The sequence below is a fragment of the Diabrotica undecimpunctata genome, chromosome 4 (assembly GCF_040954645.1).
Source record: "Diabrotica undecimpunctata isolate CICGRU chromosome 4, icDiaUnde3, whole genome shotgun sequence".
In the NCBI taxonomy this organism is placed as follows: domain Eukaryota; kingdom Metazoa; phylum Arthropoda; class Insecta; order Coleoptera; family Chrysomelidae; genus Diabrotica; species Diabrotica undecimpunctata.
The window spans coordinates 133,996,154-134,022,853 of NC_092806.1; the positions used below are offsets into that span (position 1 = coordinate 133,996,154).

The 26,700-nt window shown below is 31.9% G+C and overlaps 1 protein-coding gene and 1 long non-coding RNA gene across 13 annotated transcripts in view; one reads left to right on the plus strand and one right to left on the minus strand.

The window, feature by feature from the left end:
- The window catches only part of LOC140440065 (uncharacterized), a 145,915-nt gene extending 130,242 nt beyond the window's left edge, over positions 1-15,673 (plus strand). For all 12 annotated transcript variants that reach the window (XR_011950778.1, XR_011950777.1, XM_072530331.1 and 9 more), the window contains 2 exons: positions 4,919-5,053; positions 15,065-15,673. Coding sequence is in view for 10 of the 12 variants with exons in the window: in XM_072530331.1 (XP_072386432.1) it covers positions 4,919-5,053; positions 15,065-15,198 (269 nt within the window). In the remaining 2 variants the exon portion in view is untranslated. The remainder of the gene's footprint in view (positions 1-4,918; positions 5,054-15,064) is intronic.
- Positions 15,674-17,266: 1,593 nt separating this feature from the next.
- Positions 17,267-26,700, minus strand: part of LOC140440067 (uncharacterized) — a 67,896-nt gene continuing 58,462 nt past the window's right edge. Inside the window, exon 2 of the long non-coding RNA XR_011950779.1 lies at positions 17,267-18,990. This is a non-coding gene — a long non-coding RNA (uncharacterized lncRNA). The remainder of the gene's footprint in view (positions 18,991-26,700) is intronic.

The window sequence follows — 26,700 nt, forward strand, 5'->3', positions numbered from 1 at the left end:
TTTTTATCAAAAAATATTAAAAAGTGACACTTGACATTAAAAAATATTAAAAGGAAATTTAATTTTGACCAATTTTTTGTTGATGCATATGTACGAGAATTGCAAAGAATTCGCCCAAATGCAACCTAGTCCATAAGAACTAATTAGCCCCTTTTTTTATATATGAGAGTCCATTAAGCAAATGAAATAATAAAACCCCTTTAACGTTATATTTCCTTTATGCCCTATTTTTTTAACATAATCAATAGCCTCTTAGTTTAATTTCTTTGTAAATAGTGAATGAATAATAAAAAGTGGTTATTAAATGCTTATTATCCTAAAAATCACTGATTGTGTGAAAATTGGAGACGCCTAAATTAATCGACTAATTGAAGTGCTTTTCTACTTTTTAACAAAAATGAGATATTAAGATTAACTAGTTCCTCAGAGTCTATTGTATAGGTACAACACTTTATTTACTGACAAAACGAATTAATTCCATTACATTTCAATCGACTAAAAGTTACCGTGGAAACAAAACAGATGAAGTCCTGCCCGCTTAAAACCGAAACAGGTGAAGTCCGCCACAACAATTCCAACGAATCACAAGCATGCTTAGACACACGTGAGGTTTTGTTACTTTTAGAGATAGATATTAGTCAGCAGTCAGTATTTTACTTTAATATACAGCATAGAGTTCATTTCTTTTTAAATGTTATCTGACTAAGTGCTTGGAGGTGTTTTGCAGTCATTATTAGTAAGTTTATTTATATTAAATTTTTCCCGAAAATGTAAGATCCTCCTGAAAGAATCCCCTTCAGCTAAAGCTTTTTTGCAATAATAAAAGTCGACAAAAAGGGAACTCTTACGCTGTCATTCGCTTGCCAAAAAAATTTGCACAGTTCCTAAAATTCTTGATCAGGAGATTTAATATCAACGTTAACTTTACCCTCTTCAATTTTTCTATTGTTGTTGGTAGTCAATAAGCGCAAAATGTCTCCAAATAATGGCTTAAGCTACGGCTTGATCCTATCCAAAGGGTTCAAATGAGATAGCAGCATGTGTATTTAATCTGTAAATTATATATATATATATATATATATATATATATATATATATATATATATATATATATATATATATATATATATATATACAAACAACACAGTTTATTAGGGCTGCAGTCAGTAGGTTTGGCCGGGATGTTATAGAAACGCTCTTTTGACTTTTCGTCGAGCTTACTAGTAAGTTGTAATGACAATTTGAGATATGTTGTAAATATTTACACATTCTTCTAATTACAGTGTCTTGAAGAAGGAATAAAAGAATTCCGAAAGCTCGACCAACAGTCAAAAGAGTGTTTCTATAACATCCCGGCCAAACCTACTGACTGCAGCCCTAATAAACTGTGTTGTTTGTTTATATTGACAGTCAATAATATCCAGTATTTCTTATATATATATATATATATATATATATATATATATATATATATATATATATATATATATATATATATATATATATATTCAACAAAAGTAAAACTATGCACAAGTGGCTGCCATTCACTCATAAAAATCTGGAAAGGAGTTCATCAAACAAGAAACTATTGAGAATCCAGATGTCTATATTAAAGTAATTCAAAAGCACGACCATAAAAGGACTGGGTATTCACGTAAACATTTTTGATTAAAAGAAACAGACAATCAATCATTTTAAACCTATTTCTCATTAGCAGTTTGAATTTCAGTTATAAAAAATTTTGAATTCATGCTAGCAGCAAAATCCCATCACATAATTCCCGTCCAAGCAGAACAGTTTTATTACCACTCTATTGGTAATTTTAAATCCATTATGAAAGGGAAAGAAAATATTTTAAGCATTTAACATGACTAAAAAGATACCTTAGTAATTAAGAAAAAAATTCTGATGTCAAAAGGCTTCGTGAATTGCATTTTCGGTCTGATTGGCGATCTTATCTATGCTTAAAGTTTTACGTCAATTTTTTTGCTTCTTGTGAATAACGTAGTGATGGTGCAGAAGAGGAAAAATATTTATGTGGCATAACTGAAGAGGCGCTAGCATTATATGTGTCTAAAATATTTCTGTAATATTAAAAATGTGATGAAATCATCATACAATATTCATAATTTTTTACTGACTTCTTAACTATTTGTTAGTATGTACTTACAATTTAAAGCAAAACTAAGATGCAAAATGCAAAAAATCCAACTTTTAAAATCAAATCAAATAAAATCCATAATAAAAATAATAATTGAGCACCTTAGGAGACTCAAGATTTCCCAAACCTATTTTACATGTTTTTAAAATAAAATATCTTAATGTAAAATGACCATCGTTTTTTGGCCTTTAATCAAAAGTTACATCTATGGACTTATTGCGTTTTGCTTTTAAGCCCATCAATTGAGAGATTTTATTTGATGCACAATTGTACAATAACACAATATAATAATTATTTTACCTAAAATTGCAATCTGCTTTTTAGAGAATTGCAAAGTCATTCTACTGCAATATTCTTGTGAACTTTTTTAGAATGATATTAAAATTTAATACACTTGTGTTTATTTGCTATAAAACTTTATGGGTCACTTAATAACATAATTTATTATATCTAATAAAAAACCATACAGAATACGCAGTTTAATGTGTTATTCGAAGATAATTAAGCAATTAATTTAAATAATATAAGAGTCTAAGTGCTAACAGACCACCAATGCGTGACCTATCTGCCATTATAGCGCACAGAATGACATATTTTGTATATACTATCTTTTTCTACCAATACCAAGAAGTACAATTAACATTTAAATGTTTTGAATTGATAATATTAAAATTTTAAACATGATAAAGACACTGACGTATTAGAATATTCTTAACATTCATCAATATTTTATAGTTGTCAAGATTTCGTTTAGTATAAGATTGTTATATATCTGTCATGCTTGAGAGATAAAGATCTCGTGTCTTTATCTACAAAATATTTAATTTTAAAGCAGTTGAGAGTGATTTAAATACACGAATTTTAACTCTTTTATATTTGTGTAAAAAATTGTTGGCAAAATATGTAAAATATGTAAACAAAATTTGTATTGAACACAACTTTTTGGTATTATCGTTACATTTATTATTTTTTTGTAAAGCAATACAATGGGCAAAACGTGTTTTTAGTATACCCCGTTTGAAAGTTATTGAGCTCTCAGAAATCTTCATTTTTTCGTTCCAACGTCATAAATTTAAATACATTACATAAGATTATCCAACTTTTTGTACTTAATACGTTCTGCTTTACTAGTGAGTACAATTCCATAATTAAAATTCTGCTACGTTTGTATGAATAGTAGCATTAAGCAAAAGTCATATAAGAACACGGGTTAATTAGGGGATGATTAGTTAGTGGGCATCAAACAATTTTTAAAATTTAAAATTTAATTCCATTCACTTGAAAAGTAAATTATTTGATTTCATATATTTTCTGTTCATTAAGAATGTTTGATTTTGTTTTGTTAAAAGCAAATGAAATTTATATAATATTTATATATAATTTATTACTCACAATAAAATTTATTTTACTGATGACATTTTAAATATAGTAATCATTTGGTTTACTATGATATACTATAACTATATAATATAATCTCTCTCCTATGGCACTACAGTCCATGTCAGGCCCTATCCTCTCCCAGCATCCACCTTCAAGCATCCCTCTCCTTGACCACTCTTCTCCAGTTATCCACCCTTATTATCTCTTTAGCAATGGTTCTTACTTCGTTTATCCACTATTTCCTGGGTTTTTCTACTGACTGACGTCCCACCATAGTTCTTTATACGGTTCCCACCGTAGAATCTTTGTATTTTTATTTTTACATAATTTGCTATACAAGATTTTTTGTAATATTGATATGACTCTTTATGACTTTATTGTTTTTGGATGTCTTTTGGCAATATCTACTTTTTTAAGGGACCATTTTTCCCTTTCTCGTCGGCAACGACTCTACCTTCCACTGGGGTTGGTTACCCAATCTCCGGTAAGGCTGCTCAGGTTTGTTGGAGTTCACCAGTGAACATTGGGTAATTAGACCGGCGATAAAATACGGAGCGAAAGTAATGTGTCTTGCAATCAAAAAAGAAGAAAAACTAAGGATAATTTAAAAAAAAATTATGAGAAGAATACACGGCCCAATAAAGACAGAACAATATTGATGACAGTAGATTATACTATATAAATGTCAGGTTTGTAGCCAACATACAGTAAACAATAAATTTTATTGATTGTATGTCTCCAAAAATGACTATGACCAAAATATTTGGTTTGTTAAGTATAAAGAAATTAAAAATTTTAACGAGAGTTACATAATTATGAGTTACAAAAGTAAAAAATAAAAGAAAGCACAGTGTTATAGACTAACAGGAACCAATAATTGGTATTTGTAATAATTCCTCCTTTTAATGCCTTTAATATCTATAAAATTTATTAGAAAAATAATTTACATTTAAAGAGAGAGATTTACATTTAAAAATAATTTACAAAGATTATTTTTTTTTATTGTATAATGGCTTTGGCATAGTCAATTAGCCAGATTATTTATTTATTTTAACACTTTTTTTGTCATTAGGAAGTACATAAAACCACGGTTAGGTAATATCCATGTTATAGATTTTAATAGCATTTAAAAAGTTTACATGTTGTATACCGGACTCCATTCATCGAGTAAATGAACCCTTCCAACTATTTTGTGTCACTAATTTCGTGACGGTCGCCTTATCATTTTAGTATAGAGAAATAATACAACGCCAGAATAGATGATTTGTTTCAAAATTTTTTTATTAATCATACAGTACAAACTGTTATATATTTAGCTTAAATTTTAAAGTATTTTTCCTAGTTGGTTCTAATTATTTTTATTTTTGTTTGTTGCAGCACACCAACAGGATGATATTTATAACATCAGTGGCAGAGTTCAAAATCAGGAGCAGTGGCCCACACACGATGCTCATTTATCTATAGATCACATAAGCGTCTTGAACCAAATGAACAAACCGGTATATGATGATGGTAAGCATTAATGAACAAGCAAATAATTTCAGAACCTTTATATATGTTTAAATATTTCACAAGGATCTAAAATGTCAATTGACAAAAAACGGTTCAACTTTAAATTTCATTTTCTGTTTGCTTATTTCATATGACATTTTCAGTACACAAAAGGGCATTAGAGATTAAATCGTGGTTGAACTTCGTATTGAAAGCAGACGATTTATTAACTTCATCTAGACCCGAAACATTTGTGCGGCGAGCCGTCCATGAAATTCGAAATAGTCGTCCCCATGTCCACATTTCAAAAGCGTCTATGCGTTAGCTATCTGATTCTTTAACCGAATGAGTCTCACATGCATAGTATCATTTGGAAAAAGCCAGAGTTAAAACGAGTGTCTTCTTGTTTGTCCAAGTAATCATGCCAGACCTTTTTAGTTGATTTATTACCACTACTGCAAACTCTAGGTCTTCAAATTTTGAATTCGCGTCTGCCTGTGTGGTTAACCATAGCTCTCTAGATATATCATAGAGGAAACTACGTCATATCTCGTGATAGTTGGGTCCCAGAAAAATGTTATTGGCGGTCAATAACCATGCTGTTAGTTTTGTTAGATATGTTGACATCATTTAGTTTTACTCTTCTGTCTGACCAATGTCCAAACTTGTCGCCACCACAGTTAACTTACTTTTTAAAATCGCTCTGCGTTTATAGAAACTCTTCCATATGTTAATTTGTTTTATAATATGCAATTTAAGAGCAGAGTAAACACTTGAGAATGCATACCATTCAAATAATTGTTATAAAAATTTACTGATAATTTTTTGTAAATAAAAAAATATTTTTTCGTTTTTTCTACTTCAATTCAATACTTCTATTCAATCTAAAAATAACCAAATTTTTAATCAAAACATTTTATTTGAATACTATGAATATTTTTTCTTTTGGAAACTAATAAATATGCAAATAGAAAATGGAGAGATAATAAATACTAGTTTTATACAATTAACTAAATGGTGCATTGTAGATTTCAAAGAGGTCGTCATTTGACCTCTCAGATCTTCAGATTTTTATGAATTTCAACCTAAAAAATACTTGGTATACAACTTAATCTATATTTCTTACAACAGCTGTATGCTATTTTATAAAACAGCATTTATAATATTGCCACCCACTCCTCAGTACTTGGGGACAAACTGTTTCCTCTACTTTTTCTTCGCAGGATATTTGTGTTATTTTGTTCACTTTGCCAATTTTATTTAGTGAGAAAATAGTGTTCAGTAAGATCATTTGCTGAACACTATTCTAAACACTTTATTTAAAGCGAATAAGTTGGATCGACAAAATTAGAAATGATGAGGTCTTTAGACGCCTGAACCAAACAACACAACTTGTTAACACAAGAAAAACAACACGGTTAAAAATCTAAGACAATAGTACGGCAAATCGACTACGTCACTATTTAGAGCTGCTGTCAATAAAGTCACAATAGCGAATATGATAGCCAACATGATATCAAACGATCAATAATGGTCATGGAACTAGAAAAAGATAATCTGCAATAATTTTAAGTTTAGTCATAAACCTTTAAAAGTATTTTTGTATAACAAGCAAAAATTTGTTATAACCATTTTGGTTGGTTTTGGCCTTATTATTTGGTAATATTTTCCTAGTTAGTAACACGAAGTTACTTTTTCTAATTACGGATATTCTCCGGAATTCGGAAAGGTGTCCGCCAAGGCTGCATACTCTCTCCGATGCTTTTTAATTTATATGTTGAAAATATATTTGCGGAAGCATTAGAAGACACGGAATTAGGCATTAAGGTGAACGGCATACCAATTAGCAACCTACGCTATGCGGACGACACAGTGATTATAACTGATAATTTGGAAAATCAGCAGTTATTACTTGATAGGGTGAATAGCATAGGTAAAAAATATGGCCTTAAAATCAACATTTTGAAAACGAAATATATGGTCATTAGCAGAAACCCTCCAGAAAACCCGATAATATGCATAGGTGACGATCGCATAAAACGCGTGAACACTTTTAAATACCTTGGCACCACAATCAATGACCAATCGGATCCACAACAAGAGATAAAAACCCGAATACAAATGGCAAGACAAGCTTTTGTGAAATTCAGACCGCTTTATGTAATCAAAACCTAAATTTCGAAATACGCTACAGAATGGTCAAGTGCTACATATGGTCCATCTTGCTTTATGGCATGGAAACGTGGACTTTGAAAAAAACATCTATCAACAAACTTGAAGCATTTGAAATGTGATCATTGAGAAGAATGATGCGCATACCTTGGGTGGATAGAGTTCGAAACGATGACGTCCTTTAGAGAGCCGGCGTGGAAAGAGAACTCTTTGAATTAATTAAAAAACGCAAGATTGGTTACCTTGGGCACATATTAAGAGGAGCAAAATATAAAATACCACAGTTAATTCTACAAGGGAAGATCGAAGGTAGGAGAGGAGCCGGCCGCAAACAATTATCCTAGTTAAGGAATATTAAAGAATGGACAGGAATACACAATACAGGCGAGCTGTGTCACGCCGCCAAGAACAGAATTCTAGTAATGAGATAGTCGCCTACGCACTTTGGTGTATGGCATGTTAAGAAGAAGAAGAAGGATATTCTCCACTACGTGGCTCTTTATTATTCCGCAAGGTGACTTTGGTCTAATAATCGAGTCGCTTAAGGGACTGGTTGCAGTTCCAAGCTGCCACGAATTTGTTGCTCTGTACTCAGAAGTTATAGACTTAAGAATCTTCAATGTAGTTAAGCTGTCTAAATACTAATATAAGAAATAAGTATATATAATAAGTTCTAATAATTAAAAAGTAACATTGATGAAACCGTACGAATCTCTATTTAAAAACAAATTGGAAGACAGTTTTAAAATATGTTTATATACAGTGTGTCCGTAAAGTATGGAATAAATTCGATATTTCCCAAATGAGAAGCCATTTTAAAAAAATCTAAAACACGTCGATTTTTAAATTTAATGTTCTACATATTACAATGAAATTTCATTACACAAGATGATACACATTACAGTAATGACGTTATCGGCTCTTTTTTAAATGTAACACCCTATATTTTAGGACATTTTTAGATCGATAAATATGAGCTGATTCCAAAAAAGTAGAATACTGGGGGTCTAACGGATATAATTTGAAAGATATGCGCTTAGAAAATTAATTTTTATTGATTTACAATATTAATAAATATATAACTTAACTATAAATTAATAGCTTGAAAGTAATCCAGTAATTAATATATGACTTAATCTTTAATGTTCGAATTGTAGCCCTTGTTGTATTTGACAGTAACCCAAACGTTGTACAAATTCTTGTAGAATCTTGTTTATGCTTTCTTGAGAAATATTGTTTATTTCTTTACGAATTCTTGTTTTTAAGTCTCCAATATTTGCAGGTTTCGTTTTATAAACAACATTCTTTAAATGACCCCACATAAAATAATGCAAACGATTGAGGTCTGGCGACCTCGCTGGCCATTCAATATGTCCACGTCTTCCAGTCCACCTGTTCGGAAAAATTTCGTTTAGGTACCTTTGAACATCTAAAGCATAATGCGGAGGCGCACCATCCTGTTGAAACCATAAACTTTTATCAAAACCTCCAAGATTAATTGTAGTGGTATGAGATACCCACTTAAAAACTGAAGGTATCCTGGCCGTTTAAATTACCTTCGAAATAGTAGGGCCCAATGATTTTATTTCTTACAATTCCAGCCCATACGTTTACCTTTTGCGGGTATTGTGTATGATGTTCCCGCATCAAGTTGGAGTTTTCTTTTGCCCAGTATCTACAATTCTGACGGTTAACCTCACCATTTAATTTGAATGTAGCATCATCAGAAAAAATAGAATTTTGAACCAAGAGAGGGTTTGGGTGGCAGTTATCCATCATTATTTCGCAAAGTTGTATTCTTTTATCTGGATCATCCTCGTTTATTTCCTATACAACTGAGCATTTTACTTACTTTACTTACTTTTACGTACTTTATGTACCATTGTTTTGCAAATATCGAGATCACTACTAACCTTACGAACAGAAGTGTGCGCATCTTCTTCAAAAGCAAGTAGAACATCTAATGTAACATAATTTACAGAGGGACGACCTGATTTGCGTGCATTTTCAACCGTACCAGTTTCTCGAAATTTCTTTTCAATCTTACTCTTACTGTTGACTACGTGATGGGTATTTCTGGATATTTTATCATTAAATAAATTACACACTTCCATCTGAGTTCGAGATTTGTCTCCATACCCAATCATCATGAGTATTTCAATTCTTTGCTTTACACTCAAATTCATTTCTACTTAAAATTAATTCTAAGCAATAATACAAAACATTCTCGAATCAATACAATTATTGTACTACTTAATTGTTATTGAACGTTACTAAAAATAATTACAGTTTACCAAAAACTAGAAGTATGCTACTTTTTTGCAATTGATAATAAATAATTTATTTTCTAGCGCATATCTTTCAAATTATATACATTAGACCCGAGTATTATACTTTTTTGAAATCAGCTCATTTTTATCGATCTAAAAATGTCCTAAAATACAGGTTGTTACATTTAAAAAAAGAGTCGATGACGTCATCACTGTAATGTATATCACCTTGTATAATGAAATTTTATTGTAAAATGTAGAACATTAAATTTAAAAATCGACGTTTTTTAGATTTTTTTTAAAAAGGCTTTTCATTTAGGAAATATCGGATTTATTCCATACTTTACGGACACACTGTACACATATTTTACCGATTATAATTTTAATACTAGTAGTAGAAGGAGAGGCAGCTGCATTATTTTGATCTCCTACTTAAGCTAAATTATTGTATGGCTAATATGTAACGACTTCATAAGTAGCATTATTTTTATTTTGGCTTCCTATTTTTTGTTGTGGTTTGTGCAAAACAACAGTTGGTATGGATTAAAGTAGGGCGTATTGAAATTAGCTGATTAATTAGTTAAGATAATAAACGAGAAAATAAAATATATGGTTGTGAATAAAATTAACAATCGATTGGAATAACCCATAAATTGCTGGTAATTCGAAAAGAGGCTCATTTAACATTTGTTGAAAGGTGTTAATTGATAATTGTAGCGAGGACAGGATCTAAAGCTTCGACCGATGTCGCGATGCAGAAGAAATCGAGGAATATTCAAAAGATTCATAAGACAAAAAGCTAACAGAGGTAAAGGCTAGAGGAAACAGACACACAATTAAATTCGAGGACGATATTGAAACTTTATAAAGTTTTACATATTTGGAAATAGCATTAAGTATGGATCGCACAAAAGAACTAGAAATTCAAAAAAGAATATTTGGACCTATTAACGAAAACTGGGTACGGAGATCCAGGTACAACCTTGAACTCTATCAACTATTCAAAGTAACACCGATCTCATAATTAGTTAAACTTTAGAGACTACAATTGGCTTGTAACATAGTGAGAGTGGAGACCGAAAGATTGCCGAAAAGAGCCCTATATAGTAAAATACAGGGCACAAGACCAAACGGAAAGCCACGGAAAAGATGGAAGGATGAAGTGGCAGCGGACGCGCAAAATTTGCTAAGCGTAAGAAACTGGAGAATATCGGCGTGGGACCGGCAAGGTTGAAGGCATAGTTTCAAGGATGCCAATCCTCTATTTTGGCTGTAGCACCATCGGACGTAGAGAGAGAATATACGTAAGGTCATATTATAATAGAATATTAAGAATATTGCAAACAAAATATGTAAGTAAATACTAAATACTTTTTCAAACAGTCATAATTGTATAATTTTGTTTCATATATTTCCGCATTTTGAATTCCTCATAATATTAATGTGAAGATTATTTACAAGCATTGAATATTTTGTTTACTAGTAGTTGAAGTACCACCTGTTTCCGATTGCAATTAATATTGATTGCCTATTTTTATTATCGGCACTTGCGTCATAAGCAATAGATACGTGCTTAATTTAAAAGTATTTACTATAATTTGATCTAGATGGGGCATTTAAGAATATTATTACGTTTATTACTTTATGGCCTTGTTTTCGTTGTTATCTGTATGATTAGGTGCAACTTGATGGCTCGATATCCAAAGTCATCATTTATTCGTACATCAAACGCTTTTAAAATGCCTAATCTAAATCGCTATTTGTGACAAATATTATAGGAACCAAATATAAACGCACTTTAAGTATACTAATAATTTAAAACATTCTATTATTTTAATTAATAAAACTTGAACTTTAAACTTGATGAACTTTAATTCATAAAGCCTGAATAAAAAAATTATAATAACATTTAAAAATAAAATTTTAATAAATATTTAAGTATGATATGCGAATGATTAGGTATATCCAACATGGATATTATATATTTTAAGCATTATATTAGATATCCTGCCATTGTATATCTGTAACTCTGACAATAAATTAAGGAGGGTGACTCATAAACATAACATGATATACTAATTGTACGAGGTGCAAATCAAATGCGGCGTTTACTAATAAGAAAATCAAAATAATATATGTAAACAACATTTTAATAGCTCTCCGTATATTTTAATAGGTGTGATGCGGTTTTTTATAGTGAGAAATCTCTAACAATAGATGTATTCACGATACGTTTTAGCAAATTAAAATTTGGTCAGCAAAATTTATTCGAATTTTTAATTATTTATTTCCTATCAGTGATGTTTTATAAAGACGTCTTAAAAGTATTGTCTACTTCGAAATTTAAATTAATTAGAGATATTTATTTTGTAAAATGACAAAAAAAACAACACTGTTTTTATTTTAAATAATGTGTTTAGATAATGAATTTTTAAATAACAAATATAAAGGTTGTTAATAAAAACAATTTTATTTATATGTGGACCAATAAGAATCAACTATGATTTAAAGTTATTGTTGTCCCTCCTAACATATTTAGCACAAATATAGTAAATTAATTATTTACCGTTTTGGATCAAAATATAAATATTTAAAATATTTTATTTTATATTAAAAAATATTTATATTTACACTAAACTTTTTACTTATAGCTTGATTTATATATCATGGGAATTCTGGGAATCCATTGAGTCTCCTGACTCATTGGCCTCGACCCTTACTATTAAAAGTTCAATAAAAACTTTCATTATCCCATCCAACTTATACATTTTCTGTACTTGGCGTTTTACTATTTTAAGTTTGAGTTTTATGTCACTGATTAATAAGTTATGATCCGAAGGGTCCAGGTAGTGTTTTAGTTATTTTGATTGAATTTCGGTACCTCTCGTTAATTGTTATATAATCGATCTGATGATCTTTTCTTTAGTATCTGCTGGTGACTTCCAAGTATATAAACGACGCTTCGGTAGTTTTAAGAATTTATTTGTCACACAAAGATTGTCCTCTACGCAGAATTCTATAAAACGGTCTCCCCTGTCATTACGTTGTCCAAGTCCAAAATTCCCTACAACGTTTCCTTGTCTATCTTTTCCTACTTTGGGATTGAAGTCCCCTATTATTATAACAATGTTTTTGTTTTTCAGCTGACTCATTACCTTCTTTATACCATCATAAAAATTCTCTATGTCATCTTCACTACTGCTGGCTGTGGGCGCATAAACTTGGACCAGATTTATATCTACTGGTTTTGAGTTTAATTGCATCACGAGATGACTTTGTCCAAAATGTAACTTACAGATTTAATAGAGAAAGAGATTTCTTTATGTACAATGAATGCGACGCCATTCCGGTGGTTAGTGCCTTCTTCTCCGGAATATAATACATATGTTACATTTACCAGTCTCTAGCCACCTTCTTCTTCTTCAAGTGCCATCTCTGCGGCGGAGGTCGGCAATCATTATAGCTATTCGGACTTTTGAGACAGCTGCTCTGAAAAGTTCATTTGATGTACATCCGTACCACTCTCTCAGGTTGTGCAGCCATGACATTCTACGCCTCCCTATGCTTCTCTTTCCTTATATCTTTCCCTGCATAATCAGTTGGAGCAAGGTGTATTTCTCTCCACGTGTAATATGTCCGAGATATTCTAATTTTCTTGTTTTTATTGAATTTAAAATTTCCATTTCTTTGTTCATCCTTCGCAGAACCTCTTTGTTTGTGACGTGTTCTGTCCATGATATTTTCAGAATTCTTCTGTACACCCACAGCTCAAATGATTTCAGTTTTTTTATTGATGTCGCATTCAAGGTCCAAGATTCCATTCCATAAAATAAAGTCGAAAAAACATAGCACCTCGCCAACCTAACTCTTAGTTTCAGTTTTAAATCCCTGGTACATAGACTTCTCATTTTGTTGAAATTTGCTCTAGCCTTTTCTATTCTTATTTTTATCTCCTGATTGTAATCATTTGTGGAGTTAATTATTGTTCCCAGGTATGCATATTTGTTCACTTGTTCGACGTTGGTTTCGTTTATTAGAAGATTCTCGTTATTTCTTTGAGTTTTCGATATTCTCATAAATTTCGTCCTCTTGACATTCATTGTTAGACTTTATTTTCGACTGTTAGACTTTATTTTCCATACTCTGCTATTCTGGTCACCAGTCTCTAAAGATCTTTAATGTTTTCGGCTAAGATCACAGTATCGTCCGCATATCTAATGTTGTTAATGGGAACTCCATTTACCTTTATTCCAGCTGTTTCACCCTCAAGAGCTTTTTTCAGGACCTCTTCGGAGTAGGCATTGAAAATAATTGGCGACAATACGCATCCCTGTCTTACTCCACATCTAATTTCAATTTCTTCTGACAGATGTTCGGTAACACGTACTTTTGCTCGCTGTTTATAGTATAAATTTGATATGATCCTGAGGTCATTGTAGTCAATCTTCTTTGATTTTAGGACATTCATTAAATGTTTATGTCATACTTTATCGAATGCTTTAGTATAGTCAATAAAACATGCATATATATCTTGATTGATATCCAGGCATCTTTGTATTAGTATATTAAGTGAAAAAAGAGCTTCACGTGTTCCTAGGCCTTTGCGAAAACCAAATTGTGTATTATTAACGTCTATGTCCAGTTTGTAATATATATCCTAGCCTATAATCCCTAGCCACCGCATTTCGCTTATCCCAAGAACTGGTATATTGAGCCTTATCATCTCACGTATGGTGTTTTGTACCTTACCAGGCTCGTAGAGACTTCTCACATTTCATGTGCCTATTCTGATACCTGATTTTATTCTAATTTCTTTTCCTTTATCACAGAGATTTCGCTGGATAGCGGCCTGGAAAGCCCTGTGTGCTTGTCTTCTCCTGTCGGATTTTGGTGTCCGATGGCCATGATCAGTATATCTTTTCTTATCATATGATAGTGCCACTATGAATTAAGTAGGGAATAGTAATGGGGTGGTTTCCCGTTGCCTTCCCCATCGCAGTATCACAATCATTTAAACTGCGCCAGTCATGCTTGTGATAGCCCAGTTTCAAGCCGATCCAGGATTATTTCCTCTACGCCTTGAGCTGGTACTGATGATCGCTTCTGCCCTCCATCACATGTAGTGATTCTACATAATCCCTAAAATCAAGGGATTGCCACTTTCGCCATCCACATCGTACCAAAGAAATTCTTCTCCGCCGTGGCTGCCGTTGTGGACTTCATCTGTGACCCTGGACAAGGGACCCTAAGCAGGTACTAGTTTCCCGGGTCAGGAAACACTTGGAATCTGCGGAGGGTAGGGATTGATTCATTTTCCCTAATAGGACTATATAGAGGAGTTCCTACACGCTATCATACAATACCATACATTTTTTGCACAGTCGTCCAATACTTCTTCTGCCTATTGGTGACTTATCTCTTGCTATTTTGACGACACGGGTCTCCTTCATTTTGCTTATGTGGTTATTCAATTTTTTTTGTATAATTTGACGTTTATTCTCAACGATATGTTTATTAAAAACATACAGTACTTATTTTTTAAAATTCCGTAGTAGTTCACCAAATTTTACCATTTTTTTTTTATTTTTAGCACCTCCCTCGTACGAGGAAGTTATGAAAACATCAATCCAAGTTGTCGGAGAAACCTCCACACCACCATACTCACCGCCTCCACCACCAAGCCAGGTTGTAATAGTTGTGCCTCCGACAACAAGGTCGCAGTAATTTAAACAGCTTCCATTTTTGTACATATTCGAAAATAATGCTCAATAGTCATTGGAGTAGCTCTTAACTCATAAAATTAATTTATTGTAACATTTGGAAGATAGGGAATTTAGTAGTCTCGAGTCAATTACTCCATAGTGTTAATTATTATTATAATGAAAATGTAAATAAATGCCAAACCAAGAGTTATTAGTTACTTAGAACTTTTATGATTACTTAATATTATTTAATCCTTTCCATAAAATGTATATTTATGCTGTTGCACGATATCATATTATGCTTATATTCCAAAAAATATTTTAGATACATTATGTTTCAGCAATGTAAATATTGGATTAAAATATGTTAAAAAGCTTTAAAAACATACTAATATGTACCTATCTTCCAATGAAATGTACTTTGAAAAGAAGTAATAACTGTGATTTTCAAATTTAGTTTGTAAGTAAATTTAATATTTAATAAATTTTTAAAATTATTTTAATGCATTCATATGCACCATAGTTTCGTTCTTCTTTTACCAAAGTATAACTAGTTTCGACAGCAGTATTTGAAAGAGACCCTTTGTACGTAGATATAATAATTAATAAATTAAATTTTGTTATAATTAAATACAAAAATTATGTACCAATATGAGATATCTGAAATAAAAATAAATAGAGATATCCTTTCTTAGAAATTGAACATATATCCTAAGAAATTATACTCACATCAAACTTTTAAATGAAATTGTGTAACAATACTAAACATTTTTGATAAGAACTTATTTATACGTTAGGCAATAAAAAAGTGTCGTGTCTCTGCAAGTGGTATCGTATTAAAATTTGTTAAACAAATACAAAGACCTTATCGAAGTTAACCCGTAAATGGCGAGGTCCATTTTTTGTTACGTGTATGGTAAGTTGGGGTCACACTGACCTTAATTTGTTTTGCAAAATTAGACATTGATATTTGTTTATATAAAAAAATGACTTCAATAACTTAAAGACGTTCATTTTGTTATAACATAAATTTAACAAATATTTGAAATCACGTATAAAAAATTAAACTAAGAAACAGCCTCAAAAACTGAGTTATTTTGTAATTGGACTAAACATTATCCTGTAACAAAAAAATGAGGAACAAAAAAAATTTTTTTTCTTAAAACATAAACTTAAACATTCAATCTAACCTACCAATACAAAAAAATAACCAAAAACAAAAAACATTATAAAAACTACAATCCATTCTTATAGGCAATCTTTGCAAATGTGTGTTTCATACATGTGGCATATTGGCGCTTTGCAACTAACGCAAACTATCTTGGTTTTTCTATCCAATGATCGTGGACATTTTGAGCACCTCACTCTTTTTTCTAAAGTAGCATTTTTTTGTTCAGGAATGTCTGTTTTTAAAATGAAAGCGATATTATGTCTCGGTTGCCTTGGAATTTGAGAAATAGTTAGTCTTCTTTCCATATGATTATGCACAAGCTGCTGAGTCGGAGATTTGATGAATTCATACCTCGACTTTTGGGGGTTTCCAGGTAGGGATGAGTATATTATAAACGCATTGACGAAAGAAATATCCAAAATTGTATAAAAACAAGTAAGAGGCCATCTTCGACTTCTACGATGTGTAGAATACACTGTACATTTTTCATCTAATGCATCGACGCCTCCTTTTGTTTGATTATAAAACTCGATAATTTCGGGTTTGTTTGTTTCATCGTTGACTGCATTACTGTAGTGAATTGAAGACATCAAAAGTACCGCTTTTCGTGGTTTAGGTACATATGAAACTAATGTAAGTCTATCGCCAAATCCAAATAGAGATGATGACGTGAGCTTCATTTTAGTTGGCAAAAAAGAAATAGGTATCTCCCTTATATTTTTTTTAACAGTACCCACGTAAGTGAGGCCTCGGTTCCTCAACTCATTTATCACTTCTAAGGATGTAAACCTGTCGTCTGCTGTTACGTTACGGTTAGAATCCTCATTACATTTTACTAGACGAAGAACTGATTGCGTTGGTTTGTTAAATTTTTTTTCTTCTTCTGACAATGTTTGCCATCACTTCCAGAAACCTTCACCTACAAACTATTGAAAATTTATGAAATAAGGGGCAAGTTCTTCGGTTTTCTTACGTTCTTCCCTCGCTGTTTTGTCATCAAACCTAAGCGCTGTCAAAAGTACTAAGAATCGTTTTACTGACATAGTGCATCTAAAAATTTCTCTACCAGTACCGTCGGTAGCGAATATCGAACTCTAGCCTTCCGTATTGGATTTAAATATGGCTGAGTAAAATAAAAAACCAATAAACAAAAAAATAATGGGAAAATCCCAGTAGTTGGCTGTATACCATCATTTAAAAAAACATACAGAAGTTAAAACACTTCATCATTGTATTTAGGTATATAAAAAACATGTAGTTAAAACTTTTACAAGTGTCGTCAAAATTTATACAGTAGCATAACGTTTTCGATCTAATCAGATCATCTTTAGTGCCTTACGTAGTTGAAGCTAACAATGACTTTGTGGCTATGACATCCATATATGGGTTTACATCTTTCCAAAATTAAATTATATGTTGAGTCTAGGTCGATGACATTGGATAAAATTTAATACTTGAGAAGCTACATGTCTCCCTGCTGGGTTTTTAACACGTGGTTCTTGTCAGTTAAGACGACACAGACCAACTGGGTGAGGTGACAGGAATATAATTTAAGAAGACAGCTAAACGTAATAAAGTATGGGTGTGTTCCGCGACTAATGTAATTTTTTTAAAAATTATAAAATTTTATTTTGTTGTAATAATACCTAATATCTTATTAATGAACCTTTAGTTAAAATTAAATCTGTTTAAATGATAAAAAATTTTATTCCTTAATCTGCAAATCTCTATTATTGAAAAAACAACAAGTGAGTTATTAAATTAGTGGAATTACTGTTTGAGGTTGAATCTATGACATCATAAGTGGTATGAAAATTGATAGATGTGGAAAATGAAAGAAATTGATGTGGTACTATCCACATAATAGTGTAAGAATGATATAAAAATAAGTACCTATATAAATAAAAAGATTAAATTGGAATCCAATGAAATTGAAGTTAAAATTTTTTTTTATTTTTAAATTTGGGTAATGGTGGTTGCCTAACAACAGTAAGAGACCTGGTGTGTAAATCTCTGAGAGTTTGAAAATTATTTAATTAGTAAAATGAATAAGCTATTAAAATTTTATGAGATAATATGATAACAGAAACCGATAAACGCTATCAGTTCAATAATGTCTAAATCTTTAATGTCCGTTCTATTACTATCGGTATATTTTGTTCTAATGCTGGCAAGTTTTTCATTTGTTCTAAGAACAATCTCTTCTAAAATATCGTTTGTTCTTATACACTCCCAAGCACTTTTCTGCAGACACAATTTCATAAGAGACTTGGCTGGCCCAATAACCCAGGAAGATGAGAGATAATGTTGAAACTTCTTGTTTTTACATTTGAAGGTGAAGCTTTTGCAGTCCACTTGTATCGATTTTTGCCATAGTACGTTCTCGAGGGGCCTGGAGTGTGTTGCTGTTCATGTGGATCCGAGTTCGAATTAACCTCCGAAGGTGCTGCATTTTGCGGGATATTATCTTCAACATCCAATAGAGGTTCCACGGTTTCCGGCTTCCATTCAATTTCTGAATCAGTTTCCTGTTCGCTGACATAGTCGGAATCATTGTCTGAGTCATAGAATACTTTGAGCCTATTGTTTAAACCTAGGATCATCGGAATCCATTTTATTATATTGTGACAGGTCCATTTTCAACTAAAAATAAAAAAAAAACTAATTATTAAAAAAAAACGTAACCGGTGAGGTGGGGTCACAGTGTCCCCACGGTTTAGTTATTTCCTTATAATATGTAAACATTTAACTATTTGCTCACGGAAAGGTACTGAGGCGGTCAAGTAGTCACGCTAAATAAGCTAGGACTTATATCACTTAAAAAATCTCTTGGGGCTTGTATGACCCCGCATCACCAGTTACGGGTTAATGTATAAATTAACATAGTAAATTGGAACATAAAAACGTTAAAATTAAATGTAACTATATAGTTCTATAATGTATCTACATTGTCTTCAATAAATATAAAGAAGTAGATAACGATGACGTTACATAAATGTATATTTTTTATACCAATAAAATTAGGATATGGCTAAGAAGTTAAATAACAAATTAAACATAAATGCTAATTAGAACGGAAAGCCATCTTTTTATTCTTCTTCTTTTTCTTTATTAGTAATTCTGCTTGTTCATTGGTGGATTAATACCTCTATGAAAGGTTGCCACTCCATTTTTTGCGCGGTCGTCCAATACTTCTTCCGCCGATTGGTGATTTATCTCCTGCTTTTTTGACTAGACGGGTTCCCCCAATCTGCTTATGTGGTTAATAAATAATTTTGTTTTTATTTAGTATCCATTCGTTTATACACTGTACGTTATATTTTCTTCTAATGTCTTCATCTTTTAAAACATGTCCTGTAATTCTTCTAGGTACACTCACCTCTGCCAGTTTCAGTAGCCTTTGTGTTGTGGCTGTTTCGGGTTTTGTTTTTCCTCAATGCCATCAATTTCTATTTTAAATCGGATTGGTTATTTGCTGATTACTATTATTTTAGTTTTTTATGATAAGGTTATCATAATAAATTCTATTGCTCTTACGTTAAATCTATGGACTAGTTTCTGACTATCTTTATTTTGAGCTCTGAATATTGCGTCATCTACGTAACAGTATCCTCTTACCAGTACGTAATACAGTAATACGTAATAGTATTTTTATTTCTTTGTTTTCCATTGTGTATTCTCTTAATTTTTTGACGCTTTTGATAATTTCATCTATAATTAAATTGAAGAGCATTGGTCTCAATGAGTTTTATTGTCTTATTCCACTGCCCATTTCTAAAGACTTTGTAAGTTTTCCACCAACTTTTACCCATCTCTTTTAGAAATTGCTCAAGTAACTAAAATTCGCAACCACCATACTACACCTAGGTGAAGCCAACAAGTGAAGATATAATATTTAATTTAATACTAAATCTTTTTAATTATGAAAAATAAACTTTTTTTAAATTATATTGTGGTTTATTCCCAACGTACATAGTAATTTCATTAACATGCCAGTAGAAAATACCTTCGGAATAGTGTAAATCTTTTCAGGATTTATTTTTATTGGACGAATGAATATTTGGAGAAAATAATACACCAACGCTATTTTATACATTTATTCGAACATAAGTAATTACACTACAACGATATCTTACACATTATTTATACTAACTTTTATTTTGTAAAAATATCTTGATATTATTTTATTAAATATTCCATCCAGCTTTTGATCCAGATACAACGTTTCTGTTATATTTGACTGCTTCATCGTGACATACAAATAAAAGCTATTAGAAACAAAATGAATATAGAACATCCCAGAGGTACTTTTCAGTGCGTCACAGTTTTTCGATTTCTTTCTAATGCATTGCAAGTTGGGTGTGACGGAAAAAGCGGTAGTTCCGTGATTAAACAGAACTATATTGCAGCGTTAGAATAAGCTTACATACATAAGCGGTTTGATTAGTTAGAATAGAAGATATAACATCAGAAGAAATAGAAGTACAAAGAGTTGTTCGACAAGGGTGTATACATTCACCAGTATTATTTAATATATACTCGGAAAACATATTAAGTAAGGCAATGGATTAACGAAATGTAGGCATTAGAATTAATGACATGATCATAAATAACCTGAGATACGCTGATGATACAGTTCTTTTAGCCGAATTACATGAAGACCTACAGATACTTCTTAACCCAGATATTACTGAAACTTTTATTGTTAACATTTTGAATTAATTTCGAATTTTCATGGAAATTATAGCATATGGAACCAAAAAACACAATCATATATTTTTTATGACGATACCTGTCAAGTTTTAACATGTTCTTTTAAAAGGACGGTAGTAATATACGGTACCAGATATCATATATATTTTATTAGTATCAATTTACAAAGAATGAAAGGATTTAAAACAAAATTTTGGATGTAAAGGTATTTTGCACTTTTCACACAAAAACTGGACTTTTTTGTGACAATATCCACATCGCGATTGCTTTTCTTGATAAAGAACCAAGTGGTTAATACCGTCATATCTTGAATTGGCTACCGAATTCGAATTCCGCTTAGAAGGTCCGCGTTTTGTTTCTTTTTTAAAAGTTTCCAAACTATTAGTTGCAATAGATCTTCCAAATTCAAGTTGATCCAGTTTACCGTCTTGAGTTTTGTGAATCTGCCACGCATTTTGAATAGCCATATCAATGCAATGAGCAAAAAGGGGAAAATACCATTTCTTTCCTCTTATGGACACTCGATATAAACTGATGTTCTGGTCACTGCGATCAACGCCACCCATGAAGTTATTGTATATTCTAACAATATTTGGTTGAGGAACTTGAATATGTTTTTTCTCTGCTTGTGAAAATCTCTTTACAGAGAAGCAAGGCATTACTGGTACAAAATTGGAAGCAATAGAAACGATATTATTATCATGCCAGCGGCAAACCACTATTCCTGTATTTTTATCAAGACGATACTCGTATTTACCACGTTCAGTTTTGTTCATAATAGATGAACAGGGTAAAGGGCATTTCATGGTGCGATTTTCCCTTACAGTGCCTGTACCAAATATGCCTCTTTGTTTTAGCTCATGCAGTAAATGAATAGAAGTAAAATAATTATCAAAAATAAGATGGAATCGCCTTTGAGGCCATACTTCATTCAATCTGTCTGCATAGGATAGAACTACTGATGCACCCAATCCAAGGACTTTATATTGTTCAGGTATTGTAGTGGAATTACCTTGGTAAGGAGAAAATCAAACTATGTATCCCAGACGAAGGGCTCCTACCCACATTTTGTACCCCCAACGGATTGGTTTTCCCCTGATGAATTGTTTTGTGGGATGGCGACCAAAATACGGAACCATTGCCTCATCTATGCTGTGATGTTGTTCTAAAGGGGAAAATTGTATAAATTTTTTGTTTATTACGTCGAACAGGGGTCGCATCTTGGCAAATCTATCAAATTTATTTAAAGTTATTGCAAACATGCAAAACTTTCATTATGTGGGAAAATCTATCCTTAGATATAGCAGCTTCCACCATTGCGTTGTGCGAATCGTCACGATTTTCCCAGTACATGTACCTTTTCGGCACAACCACATAACCACCCAATACAAGAACGCCTATAAAACATCGAATCTCATTTTGAGTAATGTCGTTCAAAAGATTTCTTTGTCCTGCGTAGATGTTAGTGTATTCGGTAACCAAATTGATGACTTCATCATCAAAAAACAAATTGAAAATTTCCATCGGCGACTGAGTCATTTTCGGTCCAAATTGAGTTTTCCAGTAAGTACAATCAGGGTGTTGATACAAGTCTACTTGAATCCAGTGTGCAGATATTCGCTTCTCTAATTGATGGGGCAGCTTTTCCTTGGAAAGAAACAAAGCCAATGGTATATTGTCATCATCCGAATCTTCTTCTGGTAGGCTGGAATTCACATTCACACGGAATCTTGTGGTAATTCAGTCGCGTTGTCAAAAACAAGTTCTACATAGTTTCTCAACTGACTACCCGGTAAATTATTTATTGTAGTTAGTTCTTCATCGCCGGAGTCGCAATCGGTGACATCATCATTGGCATTTTCTGGGGGAAATATGATCAAACCATCTGGAGGGACTAGGATTTCATCAGAATCAAGCTCTTCTAATAGCTCATGCAATTTGAGAGGCCTCCTGAAACAATACGCACGTTGGTAGTACTAATTACTACCGTCCTTTTAAAAGAACAAAATGAAATCCCAAGCGGCGAGCCTTTGAAACAGCGTGACAACTATTCGAGCCAAGAATATACGTACATAAGTCCCTATTATACAATAATTCACATGCCAATGCCGAGAAATAACAGTTTTTTCATTCTAGACTTACCTCCAATTATAAGCATCCATTTTGTAGTCCAAAACCTGGCAATTTACACAGATAACCTCACAATTACAGCATGTGCGCGCACTAAAATCGTTAAAACTTGTCGAATGCTGGCTCTTGAAAACACTCCATCTAGAGCCATCTATCAGTTGGTAGATGTACTAACCTAAATTACGCATAATTTACACTGCCTTTTAAAAGGACGGTAGTAATATCTGGGTTAATTAGGTGACCGCAGTAAGCGAAGAAGAATATGGACCATCACTTAACAGAGCAAGAAATATATGATAATAACAAAGACAACTCAGGACATTCGTGAGATATATATACAGAATCAGCCTATTGAAATAGTAACAGAATTCAAATACCTATATACAACTATTAATAATAACAATGACAGCTCTCAAGAAATACGAATCAGAATCGAACAGGCCAGAAGCGCATTTACAAGAATACAGAGGCTTCTCTGCTGTAGAAACTTAAACCTTAAGTTAAAAATACGACTGCTGAGGTGCTATGTGCTATCTGTATTATAATACGGGATGGAAGCGTGGACACTGAAGAAAATTGACGTGGGGAGACTGAAGGCATTCGAGATGCGGATGTACCGAAGAGTACTAGAGATCTCATGGATAGATGGAATAACCAACGTTGAGGTAATGTGACGTATGCATAAGGAAAGAGAAGTATTAAAAATTAAGAGGAGAAAAGTGGGATATATGGGTCATGTGATGAGAGGAGATAAATATCTAATACTCCAGGTCATTATGCAAGGAAAATCCGGAGAAAAAGATCCATAGGAAGGAGATGTAACATAGGAAGGAGAATATAATGAGACAACGACAAAAATTTTGTTGATAAATCTCACTCCAATTAGGAATTACAATTTAGCAATTTCTATAGACGGTAGCAAACACCAAGACACATTGAATAATAAAAACGAAAACTATAACGTAAATAAATCAGATAGATAAATACAGTTACAAAAAATTAAGGTAGTTTAAAGAGTAATGAAAAGAAACACAGAATATACATAGAAGTTCGAAAAAACAGATATAGAAAAAGAGATTACTAGAAAAAACAAATAAAAAATCGAAAAAACAGACACCAAGATAAAAAAGAATCAAGAGAGAAGAAGCAGTACGTAAAAACTGATAAAATTATTAGAAAGTAAGAGAACAAGAAAAAGAACACTAAAGATCGATAAACAAAATTTAAGGTAAAACAGCAACAGCAATACATAAGAAAATATGAATGCTAATACTAATGATCATTAAAGAAAAATATACTATTTAAGGTAAAATGACAACAATAACTAAACAACATGTATGGAATTGTTAGTAAATTAATATTATTTTAGTTGCTTTTAGTCTTAAAAATTTAACTGCAACTCCTTTGGAGGTTTTCAGTATAATAATTTTGTGATCTGGTTTATTTATCATTATAAAAACATGTAATTCTTTTTAACTTTATTGCACGATTGTGTCTGGAACATATTTCAAAATAATGCCCCTCTATTTACAGATAGACAAACGAATTCATATTATCTGTAAAAGTAAATACAGGTACAAAATATGCATTCCTATGTATATCACATTACACAATAAATTCGTCCCCATTTTTAATAGTGTGCGTTATCTTCAATAAACGACTTTGAATAATAAAACATAATTTTACTTTACAAAAGCCAATATTTACTTGATAATAAGTCAAAAAATAATTTAACAATGACGCCGTAAAAATGATTTACAGCTCAATTTTCTAGGAAATTATTTGCAAAAATTCAACTTTGCCAGTATGTATTTACTTTTATAAATGTTTTATTAATTTTGTACTTTTTTTGTACTTGTATTATCACGAGATGCCGAAAATGAGTTTATTTATTTATTTATTTATTTATTTATTTATGTGTTTATTGAATACAGGGGATAAGCCCATTAACAGTTTAAATTACAATGTACAATATCACAGTTAGGACTCAAAACTTGAAATTACTTATAATATAAAATCAATATCAAAAAGTTTAAAAAATGAGACTAAAAACTTTACATACTAAAAAAAAACAAACAAAATATTACAAGAACAAAATTTAACAATACCAATAAACATATCACAAATAAAAAGATCTTTCTTTCAAGAGTTATATTGAAAATATCAAAATCGAGAACACTTAATAGCCCCATATATCTATTCAATGGGTTGTGAATACCATACAAAGACTATTGAAAACATTTTAGTAACGTAGAGCTTGATGGGGAACATTAAAGTTAATTTGACTTAAAAGGTTTGGACAATCAATAAATCCATGTATGATCTTATATCTAAATACAGCTCCTGACATATCACGCCGGTTTTGAAACCTATCTTGAATGTTTGACTTCTACCAGATGTAGAGTTTCTAATTCATTCAACAAACCTGACATGAAAGTCTAAATTAATTAATTTGCCCAAAAGTATTTGGTGATCCACTCAATCAAAAGCTTTAAAAAAATCTGTCTATATTGCATATACTTGTTTACGGTCTTCCATTTGAGATAATACATCAGCTTGATAGCAAAACCAGTTTGTTGTAGTGGATTTTTTGCTATGAAAACCATATTGTTATTGAGATATTAAGCCTTTAAATAACCAAGAAAGTTTTTTTGCTATAAGACAGTCGAAGAGCTTAGGAATTGCAGATTGTATGCAAATGCAAAGAAAATTTTTAATGTTGTCTTTGTGACCATTTTTAAATATAGGAAAAACATACCTTTCTTTCCATAAAGAAAGAAACATAGAGGTTTCCAGAGATATATTAAACGATATAACAAACGGCATTACAAGGGTACAGACACACTTTTTTTAATAAAAAATTAGGCACGCTATCTGGACCAGCAGTAAGCTTATTGACCAGCTCATATATGCCATTAAAAATATCGGTCATGGTAATCTTAGGTTGTAATAAAGGTTTTTGTTATTTGGTGAATACACAGTTTGGAAGTTCATACATAAATTAGCTATGTCTTGACCATTTATTGCAGATTGGACTTGATAAAATAAAGAGATGGGTAGGTTATGACTAGATCGCCTATCATTGATGTACTTGCAAAATGATTTTGGGTCATTTTATAAGCCAGTATCTATACCTTTGATATAGCTGCTGAAGCCAATTTACAGCCAAAAATACATTACGATTATTGGGAATATTATGATGTTGATACAATTAAAAAAAAACAAAGGCTCGCTCGCACTATCACACCAAACTCAAGCAACAACATTTTCCACAGCTTGACAATGCCAGTTGTATACTTCGCGAGGTGATTATGGAGGTATGTAGACACTACCGACCACAAACTTTACTTCATTAAGTTAGAGATAGTGCAAGCACTCCTGACCACGGCGCAGTAGACGAAATTTGGTTTAGTCTCCACTTCCATGCGAAACACATTGTACTATGCACTGTATAATTCCACTTACAATAGAACCTTTCTGCCTTTACGTGAATTTGACTCCGCCTTCGCG